The 23,771-nt window shown below is 42.5% G+C and overlaps 1 protein-coding gene across 1 annotated transcript in view; it reads right to left on the bottom strand.

The window, feature by feature from the left end:
• Positions 1–23,771, bottom strand: part of LOC135540599 (transmembrane protein 132C-like) — a 113,364-nt gene that overhangs the window by 5,903 nt on the left and 83,690 nt on the right. Inside the window, 3 exon segments of the mRNA XM_064967099.1 lie at positions 587–860; positions 9,158–9,366; positions 16,316–16,459. Of these exon segments, the coding sequence (XP_064823171.1) occupies positions 587–860; positions 9,158–9,366; positions 16,316–16,459 (627 nt within the window).

Genomic DNA, 23,771 nt, shown 5'->3' on the forward strand with positions numbered 1-23,771 from the left:
TTTTCCACTGTTGGGCTGGAGGGTGTTTTCCTCTGTGCCCAGCCTAACGGGAGGCGGGAGCCAGGGGACGGGTATGGATGAGTGTGGAGATGAGGGCACGTCTGCCTGCAGACAGATGGATGAGTCCACACTGTCAGGCTGCTGATCAGTCTCACACAGACATCATTAACGGACTGCTGTTTATCCAGTTAGCCAGTGGAGGCTGACAAATGAAGGGGCCCTGCTAGTGAGAGATGACCTCCTTTCTTTCTGCACCAGAGTGAGGCCCCATTTACTGTCACCACAGACTAAAGCTGGGGACATGGGACCATTGATAACAACCTGACTGTACAAAGTGATAAGGAAAATGTTGGTGAAACAAAAATATAGATATTATCTCCTCCCATCCCATTGTTATAACTGACTTAAGATGACTGTTATAAGGTATTTGCCAGCCCTATTATTAAAACAGAGGGATGTTTTACAGTTATATTTTCAAATTCCTTCCATCCTCCCTCATTCCTAACTCACTTGCTCTGTTAATTTTTGCTCTGTCGTTGAATGGAAACTGCTGATTATAACACACATGCACAGATATACAGCGTACCTGGATGGTGGTCATCCCCATGTCCAGTCCCACCAGTATACGTCTGTTCTGAAGCTTAGCTATCTGGGGGTTCTCCACCTTCAGGAAGTCCCACACCAGCCCAGTGATGTCCACCTGCCAATCACTGCCGAGCATGAAGGCAGGCTGACCACGTGGGTTGGTGGATTCGGCCACAAAGTGTGTCAAAACTCGAACCATGGCATTCTGGTACTGTAACGTGCAGCTCCTCACTCTCCGGTCTTCATCATCCTCATCATCACTGTCCTGCGCAGACCTGCCATCACAAACAGAGGCAGTCTTTTAACATGAAAGCCTAAACTAACCCCAACACTGGATATGTCTAAGATGAACATACTAAGTGGAACATGAACATCTAACACCCACCCACTGACAGCAAATCCTGTTCAAGTTGCCATAAGCAACCAGTCATCTTCTCAAATAATGGACTGTGTCTCAATGAGAATATTTATTGCAATGTGAAAACAAGGCTTACAAGGTTACAATGTTGCTTTTGTGGAATTCACCTGTAAAGTTGCTTTAAACAAGTGATTGTATGTCATAGATACATAGCACACTTCTATGCTAAATAAACTGAGATAAATCAACTCAGCAAAAAAATAAATGTCCCTTTTCAGGACACTGTCTTTCAAAGATAATTAGGAAAACTCTGTAAAGGGTTTAAACACTGTTTCCCATGCTTGTTTAATGAACCATAAACAATTCATGAACATGCACCTGTGGACGGTTGTTAATTACAGACGGTAGGCAATTAAAGTCACAGTTATGAAAACTTAGGACACTAGAGGCCTTTCTACTGACTCTGAAAAACACCAAAAGAAAGATGCCCAGGGTCCCTGCTCATCTGCGTGAACGTGCCTTAGGCATGCTGCAAGGAGGCATGAAGACTGCAGATGTGGCCAGGGCAATAAATTGCAATGTCTGTACTGTGAGACTCCTAAGACAGCACTACAGGGAGACAGGACGGACAGCTGACCTCACCAGACATCACCAGCAACAATGTAGCCTGTGGACACAAACCCACCGTCGCTGGAACAGACAGGACTGGCAAAAAGTGCTCTTTACTGACGAGTCACGGTTTTGTCTCACCAGGGGTGATTGTCGGATCCACGTTTATCGTCGAAGGAATGAGCATTACACTGAGGCCTGTACTCTGGAGCGGGATTGATTTGTAGGTGGAGGGTCCGTCTGAGGCGGTGTGTCACAGCATCATCGGACTGAGCTTGTTGTCATTGCAGGCAATCTCAACTCTGTACATTACAGGGAAGACATCCCTGTGGTACCCTTCCTGCAGGCTCTTCCTGACATGACCCTCCAGCATGACAATGCCACCAGCCATACTGCTCGTTCTGTGCGTGATTTCCTGCAAGACAGGAATGTCAGTGTTCTGCCATGCCCAGCGAAGAGCCTGGATCTCAATCCCATTGAGCACGTTTGGGACCTGTTGGATCAGAGGGTGAGGACTAGGGCCATTCCCCCCATAAATGTCCAGGAACTTGCAGGTGCCTTGATGGAAAAGTGGGGTAACATCTCACAGCAAGAATGTGAGTTGTCAACAGTGTAATAATCACAGGGCTTCGCCTGTCCTGCTGCCTCATCACCTAATCACATCATGTCTGGCCATAAACACACACACACACACATGCACGGACACACACAAGGTTTGATATCATGATGGGAGAGAAAAGAGTGAAGTTATTCACTTGAAATGTTATTCTTGTGATTATCCTCTCGCATTGTCTCTATTTAGGGTCTGGCAATGAAGACGCGAGCTAAGAGTGTTAGAGATCAGCCTTGAGTAGTAGAGTTAAGGCACAGAACTTCCACTGACAAGATAAGAGGGATTTCAGGATGAGGGTTATTTCACATGCACAAGCACTCAAATCAAGGAATTAGTCTTCAGTAAGAAATAATACAAAAAGAAAAGTGAATAAAGAACTGCAAAAGCCTGTCTGCCTTATTTTTTACACTGTAGCGTGACATTTCCATCTTAACTGTGGTTATGGTTCAGCTCATCTTATTTATTGACAGATTACTGTAATTTCATCCACTCATACTCTCTACAGTGAGGGTCTTCCAGCTCCTAGGACCCGGGTCTGGATAGTGACTAGCTCCAGTCTAGAGGATTAGTCAGAGTATGGGCAGAGAGTGAGGATGTGATTGGGGCAGTATGAGGATGTGATTGTGGCAGAGTGGGGGAATTTGATTGGGGCAGAGTGGGGGGATTTGATTAGGATAGAGTGGGAGGATGTGTTTGGGGCAGAGTGGGAGGATGTGTTTGGGGCAGAGTGAGGATATGATTGGTGCAAAGTGAGGATGTGATTGGGGGAGAGAGAGGATGTGTTTGGGGCCGTGTGAGGATGCGATTGGGCAGTGTGAGGATGGAATTGGGGCAGTAGGAGGATGTGCTTGGTGCAGAGTGAGGATGTGATTGGGGAAAGAGCTCTTAATTGCTAGACTACCAGCCGCTTATTTATTTATATATATTTTAACCTTTATTCATACAGGTTTTTCTCATTGAGATAACATCTCTTTTCCAAGAGAGACCTGGTCCAATTGCAGCAGGGGGAACAACGTTTCAGGCGAAACAACTTACATACACTAATAAAACTATAAACACACATACAGAACAACAATTACATATTACGTTAAAAAAACACGAAAGTCTTGACTAAAAAACAGCTGTCCTAAAGACAATTACACTCTTCTATGATATATACATCGATCAAGTGTTTAAACTCCACCAACTAGATCAAACTAGATCATCAAATTTTTAATGTTCAGGAGAAAATTCCAGGACCACGGAGCTGAGTAACTAAAACTCTTTCTACCATGACCTGTTCTAATTTTTGATACTGTTAGAAGCAAATGAGAAGGGGACCATAATTTACCGACCTGATTAATAAAGAACTGGCATTAAAATGGCATTTTACCCAATATGGCCTTATAAATCAGTGTATAAGCCTACGCAAGGTCAATGATGACCAGCCACGGCGCTGTAGAAATCACAATGATGTGTTGGACATTTTTGATTTGTAATGAACCCGAGGGCTGCATGATACTCTGAATCAAGTGCTCTCAGGGTAGTGGTTGAGGCCTGCATATATATAACATTACTAAAATCTAGAACCGCCAGTAATGTACATCGTACCAGCTCCTTCCTGGCCTCCAAAGAAAAACAAGCCTTATGCCGGTAATAAAAACCTATTCTCAGCTTGAGCTTCCTTATCAAGTTCTCTACATGCACAGTGAAGCTCAGCTTATCATCAACCTACACACCCAAATATTTGTACACTTTAACTTGTTATAACTTGCTATAGTATGTCCAGCCATTGTAGCAATGACATGATTAGTAACATGCCTGGCATTTGAAAATACCATGCATTTTATTTTACACAAATTTAGATCGAGCTTTAAATCATACAGATTCTGTTGTATGATGTTAAATGCTCTTTGGGCATTTTCAAAAGCTAAAGATAAACTACTACCTCTTGAATAAAGAACAGTATCATCTGCATAAAAATTAACATCTGCTGTTTCAATAAGATCCCCAATGTTGTTGATATACACAATGAACAGTGGGCCAAAAATAGAACCTTGCGGAACACCTGAGCACACCTCTATGAACTCAGATTTACAACCATCTGCCAATACACTTTGTGTGCGATTTGATAGGTAATTTATAAACCAATATAGAGCATGACCAGTAATTATACAACATTTTAACCTTTGCACTAACACAGCATGGTCCACAGTGTCAAACGCCTTCGACAAATCAATAAAGACAGACACACAATGTAACTTCTTGTCAAGAGCACAGTGAATGTCATTTAAAACCTTCAATGTTGCTGAAACAGTGCTGCCAGACCTAAAACCTGATTGCATTCTATTTAGATGTTGTTTTCTTGGAAGTAGGCCTTTAGCTGCCTAATTACTAAGAACTCCAGTACCTTTGACAATACAGAGAATTTTGATATGGGTTGAAGTTGTCAAGTAGCGAAGGATCTCCACCTTTCAGGAGAGGCAGTACGAAAGCAGATTTCCATAACTTGGAGATTTCCTTAACATCAAGCGTGAGGTTAAAAATACATGTTAAGGGGGAGCAATGATGTATGCAGCTAGGTGCAGGAAGTGGGGGTCTAGTTCATCAGGGCCAGGGGACTTCTTTCCAACTATTTCTTTCAGGGCTTTACACACTTCTGAAACAGAGAAGGATGAAAAGGAGAACCTGGTGAAGGAGTGCACAGGGGTGTCAGGTAAATTCATAGGGGGCTCAATTATACCTTTGGCCTTTTCAAATAAACTGCCTGCATCTATAAAACAAAATGCTGATTCAAGGCTTTCAGAACGGAAGTTCTCTCAGTTACAATCTGTGTGTCGACCAACAATTGTTTCGGAAGCTGTGTATCTTTTTTGCACACCAAACCCTTCACTACTTGCCAGAATTTGGATGGATTATTTCAATTATCTGAAGTAGTTTTCAGGTAGTGGTCTGCTTTCAATTTATGGATCATAGCCAAACCCATATTTCGAAGACATTTAAAAGCCATCCAATAATCTGCCGAAGCAGTCCCTCTTGCTTTAGCCCACATAGCATTTTGTTCCCTTATGATTTTAGTAAGTTCCTTAGTAAACCAAGGGTTCTCTTTGCCTTTAATCCTGCATTTATTTAAAGGAACTATTGCATACATCCTGGAATGTGTTGTGGAAAAGGGTAGTTCAACATCAGGGATTAATTCCATTCTATTCCATTCAGTGATAGATACATCATGTATAAAACCTTCCGGTTACTAGTCCAACGCTCTAACCACTAGGCTACCCTGCCACCCCAAACCGCTTCCTGTTTCTTTTCATAATGACATGGAGATTTCTTAGGAATTTTACCATCTCTCACACAGGCAATAGCACAGTGATCACTTATGAAATTTGCAAAAGTACCAGAAGCATTAAAACGATGAGGAGTATTGGTTAAGATCAAATCAATCAAAGAGGATTTCAGAGGATATTTTATATTCAACTTAGTTATACTGTTGACAATCTGAGTGCGATTATAGGTATTGCATAGAATTTAGAGTTGATCAGAGCTAGATGTCAACCAGTCCTGATTCAGATCACCCATCCAGACAAACTCAGAGTTGACATGCTGTGATAACAATTCGAAAATACAATCCAGAGAGCCAACAGTAGTAGATAAAGGTATATAACAACAAGATACAACAATATTTAAAGATGAGCCAAGGTTTAGGTTCAAAGACAGATATTCAAATTGCTTAAGTTTAGTAACAGAAGTCAGAATGACCACTGAGAACTTGTCTTTTACATATACAGCAACACCACCCTCAGATTTATGATCTGTACGAAAAACATTGTACCATTTATGACACTATTTTTGCCTGTAATAGATTTTTGTAGCCAGGTTTCAAAAAGCATAAATACATCATGGTCGGCATTTTTTATCCATATATTCACAAAATCAAGCTTTGTCAGAAGACTTCTTGCATTCATATGCAAAAACTTCAGGCCACTCTGACTACTTCATTTGGCAGGGGTAAGAATGTCAGGACCTGGGTTAGATTGCACATTTCCAGACCATAGAAGCCACAAGATAATGGCAAGTCTAGGTCGAGGGTTACAACATTTGGATTTTACAGACAGCACTTGAACGAGAATCCATAGTCACCAGAATCTTTAACGTAACATATTTCAGGAGATGTGTAAAAGCGAGAGACATGTTTAAGTACTAAGAGAACAGTCCTGACATGTGAGCGCAAGAGTCCGATTTCTCCCATATTGTTTGGGAGAAATGTGCATAGTTCTCACGTGCATTTCGGAGCTAGCGTGGGGTTTCTCACAAAACTCGAGGGAGAAACAGTCATATATTTTGTCATTCATAGAGCAATGGGTTAGAAAAGTATCGCCAACATTGTAAAAGCCAAGGGTAGACAACAGCAACATGAACAACAGCAACATGTTTGTTTATTGTCCTAAGAGTCACTAATCAAATAGTCCAACAGCAGATCAATAAGAAGTCAGTGATGTATGAATATGATGTAGGTGAGCAAAACTATGGGGAGAGAGAGAGAGTGGCGAGTGCACCTGTACCAGAATGGGAGAGACAGACCAGGGCAGGCCAACACATTTCTCCCCCCGGGGGAGAGACCGTGTCCAAATTGTAATGTCGAAAGATGACAGTTAGTGACATTGTTTTGGCAAGTTCAGCATTTGAGGACAACATACACTCACTTATATAATAAGAAACATGCAGATGTTCTTAAAACAGAACATAAGAGCCCTTCACAAACGCTACCCGGTCCCGGAACAAAGGAAACATTGCCATGAGAAGAAAATCATCATGACATGTTGCACATCCCTCACAGAGAGCACACTTGTATCCCTGAACGAGGGGAATTCATTCATGTGCCTGCCTGTAAACACTTATCTTGTCCATGTTTTGATTGGTGCTGCTGGGAGGGGGAGGCAAACCCCGCAAATGCAAGACTGTGGAGCTAGAATTCTGGCAAGCATCCCACTCCCATGCCTGGACACACATAATCTGGATCCCAATGGTCTCTCTCTCTCTCTCTCTCTCTGTCTTGTCTCTGTGGCTCACTTAGCAGCCTATCTGACGAAGGCAGGTCCCTTCTCTTGGTATTGAGGCTCTGAATGGGCCCGTGCTCTGTGGGTTCCTTGGACTGTGGACGGGTGCCCGGTGCCCGCTCTCGTCACCAGTCACCCTGCTATTTTGCAAGGTTACGCCTGTTATTCCCTGATAAACAAAGATGAGAGGAGGAGAGGGAGGAAACAAACTCCCAGCGGTCTGTCAGCTTCCATGCCAGACCAAACACACTCATCAACAAGTACAACAGGAATGGACTGTCCCTGCTGATAGGGGCATACCAACACACAATAGGAAAACAACATAACACAACAAGCCCCCACAAATCCAAACTATATGCCTCTCACTTCAGTTAGTGAAAATGTTGAATAAGATAACAGCTAATTAGAAAGGAGCCAGACACCTTCATGTCCAGGCTGGCAGGTGAGAGAGGGGACTCAAACCATGTCCAATAGTGAACATGTCCAGTACTAATTATAGTATGTTGACCTATGTCTGCTCCCTCCATTGATGGGTGTCAAAGAGTGTGAGGCCAGCAGAATGGTGGGTAAGGTGCTATTGGGGACGAGGCCTCAGGGGAGAGAGTGGTGACCTTCAGACAGCTCTAATAATGTCAGGCCCTGCAGTGAGCCAGAAGCATCCATGGTAGTTGTGTCCAACACAACACAGCCCTCATTACCCTGTGTGAGCCCACCATGATGGCAATCCAATACAGTCAGTGTGATCAGAGCTCCCACTGTACACAATACTACACACAGGAGAATATACTTACTACAGAGGGGCAAGAGGCACTGGTACAGGGTCATTCAATTCTAAAAATAACATTGCACTTCAAGTTGAATGATAGGACAACATTTAGATTTCTGCCTAAATAGACATACTCAAACATAATCATTTTTTATGATGGCTATAAACAATAACTGTTAATGTTGCATAGCTTTAGAAAGCTCGGGAACTCACCTTTCTGATATTTTTTTAAATAATTTGCTGAGGTGTACTAACTTGTGAGGACACAAGCTCAAGCATGGTTTTTTTCCTATACAACAAAAGTTTGTCAATAAGGCTTGAAATTACTGAAGTGCTTTCTAAATATAGTAACAAACAAATTATAAACGACTTACAATAAAATGTCACATTTCTTATAACTGTAAAATAAATATGATCATACTTAGTGACAGTATTGGCACTATTTGATATAACTGTTGACAGCTAATTGTCTCCTAAGCGTCCACTGAGCGGTACAAAGACAACATTAAAATGTGTGCAAACTCCTTGCAACTTCAGCTTTAAGCAGGTGATCAAGAGAAAGTGCTCTTATTTAAATTCTATGAAATTATTTACTATTTTTTTCATGTTGAGAGCTTTAAATCCAGCTGAGAATATCCCAGTGAGATGAAACCACAATGTCTGGACTCGCTAGACGGTCACCGTTCATTTGCTGTCCCTCAAGCTGAGCTCACTCGCTCAGTGGAAGAGATCATTTTATTCTTTGTCTGGATAGGCCAGAAAACATGACACGTCACTCCTTATGCAAATGTGGGGTCTGAAACCCCACACTTCAATTCAGCTCCTCTTAGAGAGTCGAAACAGAGAGCAAACAGGTGGGACTTTTAGGCATCCCCATATGGGGAATTAATAACTAAGACGTTTTAAATTGATGTCAACTTGGACACAAATGATGTATTTGTAAATAGCACACAACAATATCCTATACTGCCAGAAAATCATGTTGGCTGGAGATAAATATGGCAGGCATTTATATATTAATCGTGTTCATACAAAGTGCAGAACAAGGTATCTTATGTTTACGATAAGAGCTGTTGTGCATGCTCTTTCAATCATCCCCATTTCCCATGTTCTGTCCACTTACCTGGCTAGGACAGCATGCATGAATAAGAGCCTATGTGATTCTATGGAAGGGGAAGAGGGACACATACCTTTGGCTGCTTGCCATGATGGGCACCCTCCACCCCTTGATCTGGCTGAGCTCTGTGTCAGACACCTCGATCTGGAGGGGCAGCCGTGGGATCCACACGTTCATCTCCAGCTGAGCACTCAGGTAGCTGTAGGTGAAGTTCACCATCATCCTCACCTTGCCCTTCATCTCCTTCCCATTCACAAACACATAGTCACACCTGTCTGACACCTGGACAGGAATAGGAGAGGAGGGGGAGAGAAGCATGTGTAAGTATCACAAGGAGATACCCAGACAAAGCAGCACCATCAGGACCAGCCAAACCCAAGTCAACGGACAATGCTGGCACACACACACACACTTTCCAAACTGTACTGTACTGTACTGTAGGATGTATTTGATCTCAACCCTTACAGATTGAGATGCACTATAGGCCAGATAAAGTGTTGTGTCCCTCAGCATTATTTATTGCCATCCCCTCTATTTATTCCCAACTACCAAAGGAGAGAAGAGGGCAGGGGCACATCTTTGAATGTGTGGATAGAGGGTTGCAATGCAGCCTCCTAGATGACCTAGATATGCCCCGGGACTAAATGCAGCACCAACAGATGGCAGCTAGAGAGAGGAAGGCAGGTCTCCGCTGATAACATGACAAACTCAAAATCATCTGTTTCATAAATGGCCTTTTAGAGGAAATCACTGGGCCAATTGCATGCCATTGAAAGAAGCAGGGCTTCGCAGCTCCTCATTGCTTTAGCTGCCTGACCTCGCTCCTTCACTAGCAACTACTCTTTGATCCACACCCAGCCTCTCTCTCTTAAAGCCCTATGAAGTAGCCATGTAGCACCACAAATACACACAAAACCTCAAAGGGCCTTCAGAGGGGTGGCCGGCAGTTACAGGAGTGCATCGAACACACAAACATGGAACACCCCCCCACACACACACACACACACACACACCTGCCCAGCCACAAACATACACACACTCACACACTTCTAAAAGCATACAGAGTAGGGAATTGATCTATTTTGAAAGCAGGTATTTTGAGAAAGCTCCCGTTAGCAGTTTACTACTTCAATGAGATGAAATCATAAAATATATTTTCCCATTTCCAAGTTGCTTCTTTATTGCCAGATATAAGAGATGAATAAGCAATCATCATTCACAGAACGTACAGTGTGTCTTCAAGGAAAAGGGATTGTGTGACAGATACCCAGCTCTTCCTGAACTCTCCTCTCCCTGCATCACTGCTCGTCTGAGGCAGCTTTAGAACCCCAGACTCCCACCTGCTCAATGCTCCATGTCTCCTGTTGTTGCTCATGTCCTTCCCTCACTTTCACCAAACAAAAGCACAAGCCTTTCTGGGTTTCAAGCCTTTGTTACTTATTTGCTCTCCCTGACATGAATCCTTCTAAGGAGGTCTGGGGTACACTGTAGGGCAGCCCAAGGGCTACAGTCAACTATCAGAGCTTGCTTCAAAGGACTGCTTTAGACTTAAATTCCCAAATGGATTTCTTACCACCGGATATCTTCGCTCAGCATGCTGCTGCTGTAGTTTTCTACGTCTGCAATAGGAAGCTTTGTAAGGTGAACCCACCACACTATGTCTTATTGTTTCTTCCTGGTCTGGGGAATAGTCATTCTGTATTAAACCAATACATATTAGGACTACTATTTCTACAACTTATAATGGCACAAATAATGAAGAGGATGATGATGATGTAATTGTTTTATTGCAAAGACTGGCAGCATTGCTGTATTGCTACTGGTTTCTAATAAAGTTATTAAAACTCTGCTTCTTCACAACAGACTGAGCGGATTCTGCTCTGTCAGAGCTTGATGTGTGAGTCTGTTTGGACTGATAAAGATGTCAAAGGAGTCCTCACTTCTTATCAGGCTCTATTGTTCTCTTCACCCTCCCTCGCTCTCTCCCTCTCTCTCGCACTCTCTCTCTCTCTCTCTCTCTCTCTCTCTCGCTCTCTCTCTCTCGGGAGTAAAGTGCCTTCGACAGACAATGTCAAAGCCATTTCCCTAGAGTTGAAACTTTACAACAGGTCTGCACAGCACATCACGGTTGTAACATCACTGATAAACAAAATGACACTAAGCAACATTTCTACAAGTGCCATTTGATGTACCCCCCCACTCACCCACCCACACACACACACACACACACACACACAATGCAACGCTTTATGATTCACAGCAGTGCTTTGGCCGCAAAGATAATCACTGTCTGCGATATTATATTAAACTTACATCTGTCAGGGGTGAGTGTGGAGGACAGCAACATGTCCTAACTGCTTGTCTAAGTGCTGGGATTGATTCACATACAACACTATGGCACCTGACAGTAACTGCCTGCTGCAGCTTCTCTAATTCACAATAATCTGAGCAGAAACCATTATGGAGGACATGGTAGATGAAGTCCAGCCATCCTAACACATTACACGGACTAACACTGTCCCCCAGTGGCACATTATCAGCCATCTTAACTCACAATCAATACTTTTACGTCCACACTCACCATCCTCCTCCTCAGTAGGCTGACACGGGAAGGCTGGTATTGTAGAAGACTGGAGGGAAGCGACCACTTCACTGTGAGTTATACAGTCTCTGTCACACTCATCCCTCAAGATATCATAAACGTCCAGGAGGATCCAGAGGCACATTAATCAGACACATTAGGCAGCTAACGGGAGAATACTTACGGAGGACATTAAGGCTGTCTCGGGATCTAGCCCAGGAAATGAACGACTCGCCAGACAGATACAATCAGTGGTAGATATGAGGGATGGGATTGGAGAAGCATGACGGTGGGCAGGCCTAGGTGTTGAATATAGGAGTTGGCTTGACAGAATCAATTAAGCAGCCCACGGTCCACATCAGCTGTGCCACTCATATCAGCACAGCACCTAGGGGCACCCGTGAATCCTCCTGTGCCCCCTCCCTGGTTGGAGGAACCCATCTACATGGCAATAAACAGACCAGGAATCCACGTAAATCAGATCCCTCCCTTCAAAGACAAGTGCTTAAATTCATAAAAATGAATTGAGTGAAGCACCTGAAATGGCAGTCTAAATTAATTTGTGCTCTTCATGAACAATGCCTTCACTTACAGACCAGGACTGTTATTAGACATAATGTTTCAGGTCTGGGATTGAGAGCTTTATTGGTTTCACTTTCACACCAAGGCTATTGTGTTACATGTAGAATGTCCCAAACATTTTGTATCTTTCACGCTACACAGATCAGAGGTGGAGAAAACAAGAATGAGTGATGATGTTGCTTTCCTGAGAACTGGTCTATACAGCTAATATCATTTATCCTGAGAACTGGTCTATACAGCTAATATCATTTATCCTGAGAACTGGTCTATACAGCTAATATCATTTATCCTGAGAACTGGTCTATACAGCTAATATAATTTATCCTGAGAACTGGTCTATACAGCTAATATCATTTATCCTGAGAACTGGTCTATACAGCTAATATAATTTATCCTGAGAACTGGTCTATACAGCTATCATTTATCCTGAGTGCAGTGGTTCCTATACAGCTAATATCATTTATCCTGAGAACTGGTCTATACAGCTAATATCATTTATCCTGAGTGCAGTGGTTCCTATACAGCTATCATTTATCCTGAGTGCAGTGGTTCTAGTGGTGACAGCAGCGCTCAGTGGAACTGGGAGAGGACGATTGATACCCCAGATCTCATCTGTCATAGTACGTCTGCACTGACTCAACCTATAGTTTGTAGCTTTATGGATGACAGAGATATGGATTAAACGGGGTTAACTAGTACAACAATGGGTTCATCTGAGCAATCTCAAGCAGGAGGCGATAGGAAAGAATACCACATAAATACCACATACATGATTGTCAGAGTAAAGCCAAAGGATGAACAAAGGGTCGTTACAGCAATGGAGTCAGACCAATCACGGCAGCCTGATAAAGGGAATGGTATTTGTGATGAGAATTCTGTCTCCTTTGCTCTCTCCTACTCTCTTTAGCTCTCACTGTGTAATTCAAAGTGAGAATATGTACCCTAGACTAGAGTGTGCATGGTGAGGTGCAAGATTTCATGCTCCCTGCGTCAGTTTCGTCAACATTTAAAAAATCCAAACCTACATGGGCGGTTTGTGTAGACGCTAGGTCTAGCAGAGGAGCTACAGTGATTGAATGTGAGCAATCATTCTCCCTCACCAGTATCTTCAATGAGTGATGCCAGAGGCTGGCTGAGAGAGGGGACACACAGAACCCAAACATCACACGTTCTGCAGAGCAGAATGCCTTACACCTCCTGGAGAGGGTAACTCAACTACTGTCAGACTAATAACCTCAGTGTACCCACAAATACTGCACAGAGTGGGACACCGAACTGATCTGGAACCAGGGGAGAGTGTGGGCCGCTCACATACGCTACTCTCTTTACTGGCTGGCACGTTTGCCTACATTGGGTCTCATCAGTCCTTTAGCAGGCCTGTCAAAGCCATGCACCGCAAAAAAAGTATGTATACAAATATGCAAACAAATGATAATATGGCCAAATTTTTGCCTGTACCTGTCAACACAGATCTGTTTTTAAGTAGCGTTATTCTCTAGCGGGGGTTAAGGGAGAATGTCAGATGAGGCATCCTTTTAAAAGGATTCAGTGTAATTATATAGCTACAGAGTGAATAAAGCAGCAGGAAATGAGCACAGTGATTCATTATTCAGGTGATGTGGCACCCTGTGTTTACTTAACACTGCCTTCAATTCCCCAGGCCCAAATTACATGAAGTAGTTATGTTTACACTCATGACTAGAAATGAACTGACACAATCTAGCTCTTCTTCACCCAACCGGTTTATACATTAAACACGTGTATTTCTACTCAAAGCACAGGCATCCTGTATCAGCAGCCTCTTTATATGCGGTTGTTCCTTTTCTCAGAAAATCACTCTGGTGTGGAGGGTCTTCAGTTTTCTAACTATAGCTGACAACACAATGCTAATGTGGTAGAGCAGTCGAGAGAAAACGTTTCCTCTAAAACACACTTGAAGAAAATCATCTTTTAGATGTGGAGTGTAAAAACAAGGCCAAAATTCCATCCTCCCTGTAGCTCATCAGAGTAAACAGAGTAGCGACCTCTTTCTTTACAATGGTCAGTTAACACTATCATACTGGGCTTATAGGAAGCTCTATTGGATGTCTTAATAATAAATGTGCCTGTAATTAGGATGGCCCAGGTTTTTGTCTCCCTGGCTGAATTCATCTTCATGACATGTTCAAAGAGAGGGAAACCGACATCAACTGGCAGAGCCTTTGGCACATAATGGACCTGTCTGTTGACAGCCCAGCCAGTTAGGATGGGAAACAGACTGTGGACAGATTGAAGGCTCTGTCTCTACTCCAGGTGGTGTTTTGGAGAGTTAGCCATTCCATTGATAATGAACCAGTCACTGTGAGTCAGGAGGAGGATTTCTCAGTGAACAGAAGTGAGCCATTGATGTGGAGGCTCTGCCTGAATCCCACTGTACTGTTCTGGGCTTGGTGTTGTGTTTTGTGTAGTGTGCCCTCGGTTTGAGAGAGTCACGGAAAAGAAAAGAAAACTCAAGCGACCTGTCATTGATGTTTTCCTATTAAATGCTTTCTTTTTCTGTGTTTGTGTATCCTGTCTTGGGGCTTAAATCTGAAAACAGACACTCTAAAAATAGAGAGTTTTCTTGTCTGTTCCGGATTTGTTTATTGATTTAACATACTGTAGGTTTGAACGTATAATTCTTTGCAAGGCCAAAATGACATGTATATTGTCAATAATTACATATTTGCTCTCATTCAATCCTATTTAGTTCAAATAAATAATTCCCAGTGTCTTAGTTGTTGCATAATCAGGTACACCCACATGCACCCCTATTTTTCTCTCTTTACTGCTGTGCAAATGTAAATAATGTGTGCCTATTTGTCACATGTCAGTGGCTAACCTGAATAGAATCCTAAGGCACTTTACAGCCTGTGTATAACAGTTGAGATTATAATTAAACTACAGTGGGGCAAAAAGGTATTCAGTCTTCCCAGCCTGGTGCAGGTCTACAATTTTGTTTCTGGTGTCCTTTGACAGCTCTTTCGTCTTGGCCATAGTGGAGTTTGGAGTGTGACTGTTTGAGCTTGTGGACAGGTGTCTTTTATACTGATAACAAGTTCAAACAGGTGTCATTAATACAGGTAACGAGTGGAGGACAGAGGAGCCTCTTAAAGAACAAGTTACAGGTCTGTGAGAGCCAGAAATCTAGCTTGTTTGTAGGTGACCAAATACTTATTTTCCACCATAATTTGCAAATAAATTCATTAAAAATCCTAAAATGTGATTTTCTGGATTTTTTTCTAATTTTGTTTGTCATAGTTGAAGTGTACCTATGATGAAAATTACAGGCCTCTCTCATCTTTTTAAGTTGGAGAACTTGCACAATTGGTGGCTGACTAAATACTTTTTTGCCCCACTGTATGTGAACACAAGAAAAACGCAGTGCTTCAAAGCAGTGTTATGTGTGGAATGAAGTCAATATCCAAAGTCTGACGACTGAAAAGACTTTGGATGAATGAAAAATGAAATACAAATACATCTTTCTAAACGTACTTGAGTTTTGTCACTTCTTGCAACTGGCAATGAGTAAGGCTCAGACTACAGTCAATACAACAATAAATGACCATGCAACTGCACTTGACCATTCTTCAATATGCTCCACCTTCCATGAGCTAGCTGAATCCCATCTCACTGGAAACTCCATCTCACTCACTAAACACTGGTCACTAAACACTGGCCACTAAAGATTGGTCACTAAACACTGGTCACTGGAATTCAATTAAGACATCTGCACACTCAAATAATACCAACATGTAAAAACAATTTTTTTAAATTGCATGACGCTCATGCAAACATGCTGCCACTTTTTCGATCAGCAATATTTTCTAACCATATACAAACTCAATATGCACATAAATTACTTGAAATGTTATGGTAATTTGAGCGACAATGTTTCAAAATTACACTGCTAGTGAGAAGAGAAACATATTGAAATACTTCAATGCAAGAATGAGGCTTAGAAAAACATTTATTATAAGTTTGATAATAAAGATTTTTTGTTGTCTATGACTCAAATCATTTATTTCGGATTAGTTTCCCCTGACTGACCTTGACCACATCTTCATCTGTGGAGCGACAGTCCACTGCCTCTGAGACGTCAGTGACCGTGCCGTCTGCTCCGATGGTCACCACCTTCACCGGGACAGCCACCGTCTTCCCTGTCAACACGGCCGTGTTCAGGATCTCTGTGTCCTGAGAGAGACACAGGGGACCATCACAGTCAAACACATGGTAATATCAGAATACACTAAGGAGAAAAACAGCTGAACAATCAGAACCGTTACTGAGTGGACAGCTCTACAACAGCACCATGGACAGTTTTAGAATCATCACCACAACTGAGTGGACAGCTCTAGAATCATCACCATTACTGAATGGACAGCTCTAGAATCAGCACCATTACTGAGTGGACAGCTCTAGAGTGGACAGCTCCAGAATAAGCACCATTAATGAGTGGACAGTTCTAGAATCAGCACGATTACAGAGTGAAAATCTCTAAAATGGACAGCTCCAGAATCAGCACCATAAACTGAGTGGACGGCTGTGGAGTAGACAGCTCCAGAATCAGCACCATTACTGAGTGGACGGCTGTGGAGTAGACAGCTCCAGAATCAGCACCATTACTGAGTGGAGGGCTGTGGAGTAGACAGCTCCAGAATCAGCACTGCTACTAGGTGGACAGCTCTAGAACGAACACCGCTTTTGACTCATTACTGTTAGTGAGTTCACAGCTCTGGGTAGAGAAGCAAGCTCAGTACTAGTAGTGAATGGGCAGCTATGTCTGACCTTAGTACTGTTAGTGAATGGGAACCCTAGTAGAGAAAGAGGATCGGCAGGGGTTCATTACTCCCAATAGAGCTCTTAACCTTTCATTACACAGCCATCACACTGTCAGAAGATATACTTGGTTCAATTAAGACAGGCGCGGGAAAGGCTTTACTGTCTTAGCCAGACTTACATTGTCTGTTATAGCCATTCACTACATCTCAATTTCAATTAGACGGCTAAATAAGCTGAACCACCACTAGAAATGCCTCGGAGCCAAGGTACACAGCCTTTAAGTCATTGAGGACTGTCTGCTCTTTGCTCTATTGAGGAACCCACATGACAATCGAATCCTATAGAGTGAAAAAGGTCATACCAAGCAAGGTCGTCTTGTTTAATTGCTACTGTGAAACCTCTATAAAGAGGTTCACAATCATTTCAATGGTTTGGCTTTGAAAGGGCTTTACAATGGGCAGACACTGAGCGGCCCTCTTTACTTTGCTCAGTTAAAGCTGTATTGAAGACTTGGCTCTCAAATGCTTTGACAACGGCATGACATTATGCAGAATTTAGGTATGGATATTAACCTAATTCTAAAATGAAGTCTCTATCCTTTCATATCACTAATACTGACACCTTGTGACAGGCTCTATCTGCTGTGTGTTTGACTTCCTGTCAACATTGCCCTTTCTCTGCATGAGGGGAAAACACATGGATTTGTACACTGCTCCTTAAGACTTTCACTTGTGTTTGTGTGCTTGTGAATAAGAGGCATTGAAAAAAAGAGAGAAAAGGTGGATTAAGTTCTGTTAAAAGGAGCGTGGACGTTTGTAAGCGTCAATTACCAGTCCGTTCAGGCTTTGGAGTGAAATTATTATTGGTTGAGACAAAAAATACCAAGGACTCACAAAATCAATAATGTGGCACTATCTTCAAATGTCTTTTCATTATATTTTTTTATAGACTGTAACATTGCATAGCAATAGCATATAGATTAGCATAGCATATAGATTCTGACTTTGCTGACTTTGATTCAAATCCCCTAAATTAGGGGCTGCAGTAAATTAATTCTGTCCCTGCTGGGATTCCTCCATTTCCAGAGGGTCTTTTATAATAGACGATGAGGTAAATGGTTGAGACTCGGTGAAACACAGAGCATTACAGAGGCTGGAAGTGACCCAGCAGGCTGGAACCAGCAGGAGAAGCGAGAGATCAGGTCCTGGCAGTAATAAGCCACAGTGGAATCTCACAGAGATGCTTCAATGGCCCACACAGCCAGCCACACACAGACAGCGCAATTTAATGCAAAACGGAGCGCATTGGTGCACAACAGGAGAGTTACTTAAAGCTGAGTCTGAATGGGACAGAGGTCATAGGGAAATATGAGCCAGATTCCTGTAGTATAGGAATGATTACTCTATTAACCAGTAATGCTACCACCTGACTGGGAAAGACTCTTTAAGTATGGGATACATTTCTGTCACTCTTGTACCTGAGAAACCAGATACCTACAACCCACTTATTTTGAGCGACTACCTCACATGGCCTTGATACGTGTTGTTCTGCGACCCAGGAGCAAATAGCTACCAGTTCTGAACTCTATTTGATAGCCAATCAGCCCTGTCTCAGCCACACAGATTGAGAGTGTTTTTCAGCCTTTGCCCTGTAACGTGTAGGAGAAGTGGCTGTCCAGTTTATCATGCGGTTCTCTGTTAGCATTCAGCACGGTGCAGTCGCTGCCTGGCAATGTTGTCTGGACCATAATTCTTGCCTGCGTCTGGCTTGGATCTGAAAATAAGTGAGATTTATGGTGTCAGCCAGAGTGACACAGCCAGCATGAGAAGCAGCCAGCCAAGCTCCAAATGCTGTCCCAGCCTATAGGCTAGTGATCCGCTCACCACATCTGCCTCTGTTTGCCCTAAAGCATCCACATTCTAACCCAGGAAACTTGGCCAGTGCTCCCACTAGAGCAGGTCTAGCACACTGTTGAGCCATGGATTTGGAAGGCTTGTATTATTGATAAAGCACTGGTGTGACAAGAGAGAGAGAGAGCGAGAGAGAGAGCGAGAGAGAGAGAAGAGAAGAGAAGAGAAGAGAAGAGAAGAGAAGAGAAGAGAAGAGAAGAGAAGAGAAGAGAAGAGGTAAACACACATCTGTTGTGGATATACAGTACCAGTCAAAAGTTTGGACACACATACTCATTCATTTTTTACTATTTTCTACATTGAAGAATAATAGTGAAGACATCAAAACGATGAAATAACACATGGAATCATGTAGTAACCAAAAAAGTGTTTAACAAATCAAAATATATTTTAGATTTTAAATTCTTCAAAGTAGCCACCCTTTGCCTTGATGACAGCTTTGCACACACAACCAGCTTCACTTGGAATGCTTATCCAACAGTCTTGAAGGAGTTTCCAGATATGCTGAGAACCTGTCTGCTTTTCCTTCACTTTGCGGTCCAACTCATCACAAACCATCTCAATTTGGTTGAGGTCAAGTAATTGTGGAGGCTAGGTCATCTGATGCAGCACTCCATCACTCTCCTTCTTGGTCAAATAGCCCTTACACAGCCTGGAGGTGAGTTGGGTCATTGTCCTGTTGAAAATGATTGTCCCACTAATCGCAAACCACATGATTTGGCATATCACTGCAGAATGCTGTGGTAGCCATGCTGGTTAAGTGTGCCTTGAATTCTAATTAAATCACTGACAGTGTCACCACCAAAACACCCTCACACCATCACACCTCCTTCTCCATGCTTCACATTGGGAACCACACATGCAGAGATCATCTGTTCACCTACTTTGCGTCTCACTAAAACATGGCGGTTGGAACAAAAAATCTCCAATTTGGCCTCATCAGACCAAAGGACAGATTTCCACCAGTCTAATGTCCACTGCTAGTGTTTCTTGGCCCAAGCAAGTCTCTTCTTCTTATTGGTGTCCTTTAGTGGTGGTTCCTGTGCAGTAATTTGACCATGAAGGTCTGATTCACGCAGTCTCCTCTGGACAGTTGATGTTGAAATGTGTCTGTTAACTCTGTGAAGCATTTATTTGGGCTGCAATGTTTGAGGCTGGTAACTCAAATGAACGTATCCTCTGCAGCAGAGGTAACTCTGGGTCTTCCTTTCCTGTTACGGTCCTCAAGAAATCCAGTTTCATCATGTTGATAAATGTTTTTTTACTGGGGCCAAGCTTCCTGCTAGCCAGGTCCTCTATACCAGGCGGTGTCAGAGAAAGGCCCTAAAAATTGTGAAAGACTCCAGCCCCCCTAATTATAGATTGTTCTTTCTGCTACCGCATGGCAAGTGGTACGGAGCATCAAGTCTAAGTCCAAGAGGCTTCTAAACAGCTTCTACTCTCAAGCCATAAGACTCCTGAACATCTACTCAAATGACTATCCAGACTATTTGCATTGCCCCCCCCCCCCTTTTACACTGCTGCTACTCTCTGTTATTATCTATGCATAGTCATTTTAATAACTCTACCTACATGTACATATTACCTCAATTTCCTTGACTAACGGGTGCCCCCGCATATTGACTCTGTACCGGTACCCCTGTATATAGCCTCGCTCTTGTTATTTTACTGCTGCTCTTTAATTATTTGTTACTTTAAAAAAATATATTTTTAGGTATTTTTCTTAAAACTGCATTGTTGGTTAAGGGCTTGTAAGTAAGCATCTCACTGTAAGGTCTACACCTGTTGTATTCGGTGCATATGACAAATCAAATTTGATTTGATTTGATGTTTTGTGACTGCACTTGAAGAAACGTTCAAAGTCCTTGACATTTTCCATATTGACTGTCTTAAAGTAATGATGGACTGTTGTTTCTCTTTGCTTATTTGTGTCACGTCTGCCCCACTCTTCCCTTCCCCTGGCGCTTGAGGGCGCCAGATTACCCTGCATCACACGCTCCTGCCATCATCACTCACACCTGTCCTCCCTCGTCACTCGCTTCAGCGTTATTGCACTCACCTGGACTCACTTATCACCTGTGATTTCCTCCCCTATATTTGTCAGTTCCCTGCTCTGTTCTCCGCTGCTGCATTGTATTGTTTTTGTCTTGTGAATTGGTTTCTGACTCTGTTTCTGTCTCGCCTCTGTCTGTTATAATTAAATGTTTTACTCCCCGTTCCTGCTTCGTCATTCCGCGTGACAATTTGAGCTGTTCTTGCAATAATATGGACCAAATAGGACTATCATTTGTAAACCACCCCTACCTTGTCACAACACAATTGATTGGCTCAAATGCATTAAGAAGGAAAGAAATTCCACAAATGTACTTTTAACAAGGCACACCTGTTAATTGAAATCCATTCCACCTCATGAAGCTGGTTGAGAGATTGACAAGAGTGTGCAAAGCTGTCATCAAGGCAAAGGGTGGCTACTTTGAAGAATCTCAAATATAGAATACATTTCGATTTGTTTAACACTTTTTTTGGTTACTACATGATTCCATGTGTTATTTCTTAGTTTTGATGTTCTCACTATTTTTCTACACTGTAAAACTAAAGAAAAACCCTTGCATGAGTAGGTGTGTCCAAACTTTTGACTGGTACTGTATATATACTTATTAATGTCAACACACCACTGTGGCAGTTTTAAACCCAGCTTAATCCCTAATATGTTACATTTGATTGATAACTGTATTATAATACTGGGCCACTCATTATATATTGTCAACATGAGCATGTGATGGTTGAACGCGACAGAATGTGCACTTCAAATGTGACAGTCCTTCAACAGTCAAGAAATTTGAGTGACTAGATAACCCACTTCTCTGAAATAAGTGCATTCTACTTTTCACATTATTTGTGACCAGCGAAAATGATACGAGCAGAATAACATGATGATGAATATGATCCAGGCATAAAATGAGTGTCAAACTGTGTCAGGATGCTATTAAGCAGGCTAAGAGAGACACATCCTTTCACCCACTGTACTCTCCTCTCTGTGTAGTTCCCAGTGTCTCTTCCTCTCTCTCAGTCCAATGGGCTTTAAATTGGGTGGAAGTAAGTATGGTGGAGGAGAGGGGAACACATGACGATATATCACTGCATGACAACGTTGAGGATGTTTATAAAATGAACTCTGCCTTTTAATGAGGGTCTCTCTGTTTCTCTCTCTTTCTCTCCACCTGAGACCAAGCCAACTCTCTCTCCCTCTTTGTCTCTCTTCCACAGGCCAGTACAGGGGAGACAAGGTGGGAAGTGCTGCTGGATTCAATGGCTGCTTTGATAGTGGAGATCTTTCAGTGAGTGCCAGCCTGGGAACAGAGGTCTAATGAGAGAGCATGCTGGTAATCCCATGGCCACGGTCTATTGGTGTCGGAAATTAAACACAGCTATCACGAGGGAGGCCTCATTTGGCTGGTGGTATTACATTTAATTTATCTTGACTTAATTCAGGGGCATTATAGAGAGAGTTGGTCATTTCCTGGAAAACACAGAACTCACTGCTGACAATGGCTGTATTCTAAAAAGGAAAACAAGGAACAAAAACGGTTAATATATTTTCGGAGAAGAACAGAATCATTTTTATATGTCTGTCAAGTTGCTCTGTTCTAATTCTAACTGTCAGAATGCAGAGCTTGAGGCAAAGGATGCAGAAGTATGCTTTACAAGTATGAATATGACATGGTATAGATGTTTGTGTAGGGTGGGAAACTGATTCCTCTACATCAATATGACAGTGTGTAAGTTTGGATCAATTCCCCTGGAAGTACCGTAGTATGCAACTATTTTAAATGGAATAATTTGGCCTAAGAAGAGGCTCCTGGCTCCCCCTGTGAATAAGATAATGTAGTGTATGCTAGTGATGCACAATATAATTTCAGTTGGAGAGGTATCACTATACGGCCATGTCAGTGCTTCACACTTGACACACAACTCTTCAACAGTACAGTGCTCATCATAACCATGGTTATGTGCATCCTTCTTTCCAACAACTTCTCATTATTCCACACCTGTTCTGCCCATTCCTGGCAGTTTACAACATCATGTCTGTTCAGTACGGAAAATTGTATGAGCTGATTGCCAGTTAAATTCATAATGAGTGGTACATATGGTTGCTATAAAAGGCCAGATTCAAAAGGAAGCAAACAATTCTCCTCTGAACTGTTGGCGTTTCTGCTGTGCAATATAATCCACATCACAAAAAAAAAATCAACCCAAGATCTAGATGAGAATCATTGGACCTCCTCCATTTTTCTTACTGTGCAGCAGTACTGTTTGCCACTCGGGCTCCTGAGTGGTGCAGCGGTCTAAGGTACTGCATCTCAGTGCTAGAGGTATCACTACAGACCCTGGTTCGATGCCAGGGTGTATCACAACCGGCTGTGATTGGGAGGCCCATAGGGCGGCACACAATTGGCACAGCGTCGTTAGGGTTTGGCTGGGGTAGGCCGACATTGTAAATAAGAATTTAACTGACTTGCCTTGTTAAATACATTTTTTTTGTATAAACTCACTCATTAACTAACTGCAATGCCCTGAGGAAAGGAGGAGTGGGTTTGAAGAGAGAAGATTCAGGAGAATATCCACAGTGGAGAGATAACATTCAGACACAACCGTATATCACACTCTAAAAATAAATACTATAATTTAAACACATTATAAGGTTCCAAAATTCATAGATATCATCTCCTACTAGGGAAAATACTTTGGGTGAATTGCTGCTCTGTACATATGCTTAAACCAGAGAGCCCTCTGTCTGTCATGGATGGTATGAG

The sequence above is a fragment of the Oncorhynchus masou genome, chromosome 1 (genome assembly GCF_036934945.1).
Source record: "Oncorhynchus masou masou isolate Uvic2021 chromosome 1, UVic_Omas_1.1, whole genome shotgun sequence".
NCBI lineage: Eukaryota > Metazoa > Chordata > Actinopteri > Salmoniformes > Salmonidae > Oncorhynchus > Oncorhynchus masou.